The sequence below is a fragment of the Apteryx rowi genome, unplaced genomic scaffold (assembly GCF_003343035.1).
Source record: "Apteryx rowi isolate R43461 unplaced genomic scaffold, aptRow1 scaffold_77, whole genome shotgun sequence".
NCBI lineage: Eukaryota > Metazoa > Chordata > Aves > Apterygiformes > Apterygidae > Apteryx > Apteryx rowi.
The window spans coordinates 1,201,598-1,205,162 of record NW_020451060.1 but is presented as its reverse complement, the minus strand read 5'-3'; the positions used below and the strand labels follow the sequence as shown (position 1 = coordinate 1,205,162).

At 55.4% G+C, this 3,565-nt stretch overlaps 1 protein-coding gene across 1 annotated transcript; it reads left to right on the top strand.

Moving 5' to 3' along the window:
• Positions 1 to 406: 406 nt before the first annotated feature.
• Positions 407 to 3,333, top strand: GAS1 (growth arrest specific 1). Its single transcript, XM_026088514.1, has one exon. It carries the CDS (start codon positions 782 to 784, stop codon positions 1,760 to 1,762), a length of 981 nt encoding a protein of 326 aa, XP_025944299.1. The 5' UTR covers positions 407 to 781; the 3' UTR covers positions 1,763 to 3,333.
• The last annotated feature ends 232 nt before the right edge of the window (positions 3,334 to 3,565 follow it).

Sequence of the window (3,565 nt, the reverse complement as noted above, 5' to 3'; positions counted from 1 at the left end):
CACTTTTGTATTTAAAGCCTTGCAAAGAAAAAAGATCCACAGACGGATCCGCAGAGCAGCTTGCGGGGCTTGTTGACAACAGAAGCGGCATCAGTCGCCCCGAGAGAAAGAGAGACCTTGAAGCCTGACTTTTTTCCTTCCCCTGTGCTATCTTCTTGCTAACAGGGAGGGACATTTCTTCTCCCTTCTACCCGAAAGTGCAACCTGTACCGAGAGGGAGTGAGCGGAGCCGGGACTGTGAATGGGATCGGAGCGGCTGGCATGTGCAGAGATGCTGCGAGCGGAGAGTTAAAAGCTCCCGAGGAGGCAGCAGCAGCAGCAGCTGGGCATTTATTTTGTGCAAAAAAAAGAGGAAAAACAGAGAGAGAGACGGATCTGCATGAGGAGCAGGGCAGCACCATGAGCTCTCCCGGCGCAGCCTGCAAGCCCCCGAGCGCACTCCGGAGCCGCTCTCCTCCAAGCCCCCGTTTGCACTGATTCCCCCCACCTCTCCGGGCGCCGTCGCCGCCGTCGCCAAGCCGGGAGCAGCTGGTGGGGGGCACGGGACGGCCCCGGGCGCGCCTGCTTCGTCCCGCGGCCCCGCAGGTTTCAGCTCCCGGGGGCTGGAGGGGCCCGGAGCCCGCGCGGATGGATTGATGCGAGGAGACCTCATGCACACGGTTGGCAGGAGTTTCGCAAACTTTTCCACGGGCGGCAGCTGCTCCTTCTTCTCCTCCTCCTCGTCTACCGGCGCCTCTCCCCCGCGACTCTGCGGCAGCAGCAGCCGCCGTCGCCGCCCGCGATGGTGGCCCGCTCGCCCGCTCGGCACGGAGGCGGCGGCGGCCGCCGGTGGCCGCTGCCCGCCGCCTGGCTGTGGCTGGCGGCGGCGCTGGGCGCCGTGTGGCCGCCGCAGGGCTCGCTGGTGCAGGGCCGGCGGCTGATCTGCTGGCAGGCGGTGCTGCAGTGTCAGGGGGAGCCCGAGTGCAGCTACGCTTACAACCAGTACGCCGAGGCGTGCGCCCCGGTGCTCCTGCAGCAGCAGCCCCCGGGAGGCGGCGGGGAAGGGCCGGCGGCCGCTGCAGCCTCCGCCGCCTCCTCCAGGCGGCGGTGCCCCAGCCACTGCATCGCGGCCCTCATCCAGCTCAACCACACCCGGCGCGGCCCGGCCTTGGAGGACTGCGACTGCGCGCAGGACGAGAACTGCCGCGCCACCAAGCGCGCCATCGAGCCCTGCCTGCCCCGCACTAGCAGCCCGGCGGCCGGCGGCCCCGGCGGCCCCGGCGGCCCCGGCGTCATGGGCTGCACTGAGGCGCGGCGGCGCTGCGACTGGGACAGCCGCTGCAGCGTGGCGCTCAACCGCTACATGACCTACTGCGGGAAGCTCTTCAACGGGCTGCGCTGCACGCCGGAGTGCCGCGCCGTCATCGAGGACATGCTGGCCGTGCCCAAGGCCGTGCTGCTCAACGACTGCGTGTGCGACGGGCTGGAGCGGCCCATCTGCGAGTCGGTCAAGGAGAACATGGCCCGCCTCTGCTTCGGCGCCGACACGGGCAGCAACGGCGCCGGCAGTAGCGGCGGCTCGGACGGCGGCCTGGAGGAGTACTACGACGAGGACTACGAGGAGGAGCCGAGCCAGAAGGGGAGGGACGAGCTGGAGGACAATACGGGCGCCGAGCCCGGCTTCCCCATGCAGACGGATAGTGCTGGCCGAGCCGCCGGCGCGCCCGCCCGCGCCGCCTGGGCGCTGCTGGCCTCCATCTTGCTGCTGCTGCCGCGGCTTTAGCGATCCCGCCTCCTTCCCCTCCTCCGCCTGTATTTTCGTCCCCCATTTGCTTCAGGGCTCGCCGTGGCCGGCGGCTCGCGGGGCTCCTGCTCGCCTGCTGCAACACACACACGGGGGGGGGGGAATGTCTGCAGCGGCGGGGGGAAGCGGGAGGCGCTGGGGCTGCCCGGGCGGCGGGCGGTGGGGGCCTCAGAACGAAGTGGGATTTAAACTCTTTGACCGTTAATCCTTTGACCGTTAGTTCGGGCAGCGCCCCTCCACGTGCCCCGCTCCCCCCCTTCACCCAGACATCTCCCTAAAGGTGGACGTTTTCTCCCTCTTTCTCTGTTGATCTCCACAGCGCCTGTCCGGACACTTTTTCCCGGCCTCATGCCTGTCCCTCCCCCAAGAGCATTTTGCTGATGGTGCTTTTTTTTTTTTTTTAAATTCGCTGTGGCCTGGTAAGCCAGCAGCCGCGGCGTTCGCGGCACCTAAAAAGATGGAGGGAGAGGTGCAGAACTGTGGGTTTTGTTTTTGTTTGTTTGTCTTTAGTGTGCACTATGCAATTTCTTCCACCCTGGCTTCTTGTTAGCAGCAAGCAGTTGAGCTTAAAAGAGAGACTGCTAGCGAAGCTACTGTAGGTTCCTTACCACCATCAGCCCCAAAAGAAAACAAATAATGATATGCTAATAGTTGTTTTTTAGCATTTGACATGAAGGTTAGAAAGAGGTGAGCTATCCCAACTTGCTGCCAAAACTGTTGCAATACTGGTTAGTTAACAACTTGATTATCATTCATCCAGTATCACTATTCATGGTAAAGTGATGCCCAGAAGAGGGTTATACCGCATCTGCCATTAATTAAATTTAAGAATATAACAGTTTGAATGAATTTGGTGGTTTACAGTGCTCCCTCTTGCACACACATCTTCCCTATAACAAAAGCTTGCCAGCAGAAGTCTCTTTCTCTTTAACCTAAGGACAAAAAGTGCTGATTTTTTTCAGAGTTGTTGGCTATACTGAACAATGCAACTTTTGTTTTAAAAGAGCTCTGCACTGCCATCTTTGAAAGACACTTTTAAACTCAAGAACATGTATGTACAAATATCCTGAAAAGTTATATTGCCTCTCCTCATATCAGGGTGCTGACCTCTGGTAAATCTTATATAAAAATGTATTTAAGACTGGGATTTGTTACCAGTTGCTCTTCTTTGTATATAGAATTTTATAAATTGTATGCTTTGGGAATAATTTATTAAAAAAAATAAAAATTTTAAATCCACATCCTATTTGCCAGATAATTGCATTTGCTATTCTTTTCTGGAAAGGTACAGATTTCATTTTATGTTTAAAGGGATACCAGCAACAATGAAGTATTCTCTAGAACATCAAATGTACAGTGTATTTTATAGATTCGAAGTTAACTTTCTTATTTGGAGAGACTTTATGAACGTTGTAGAATTGTATAAATGCATTTCCGAGCTGCCTTAAACCTTGTATTTTTATAGAAGGCATAAAAAAGGCCTATGTTTTAAATATCTGTGGCTTTGTGTATTTTTTAAACGTGTAAATTAGTAAAGAAAGAGCTTTAAATAATGGATGTGGTGAAGTTGTTTTCCAGGGACACTTGAACTCTCAGCACCCGAGGTTGGAGGGAGGGGGGAAGTGAACCACAAAAACAAACAAAAACAATCAACAAACACAAATCTCTGTCTGCCTGTAATGCTTTACATAGATGTAAATTACTGCTATTCTTTCTTTAATGAATAATTACGTGCAAGAAGTAAATACAGCTTTGAAAGTACTACTTTAAAAGAGTGGTTGA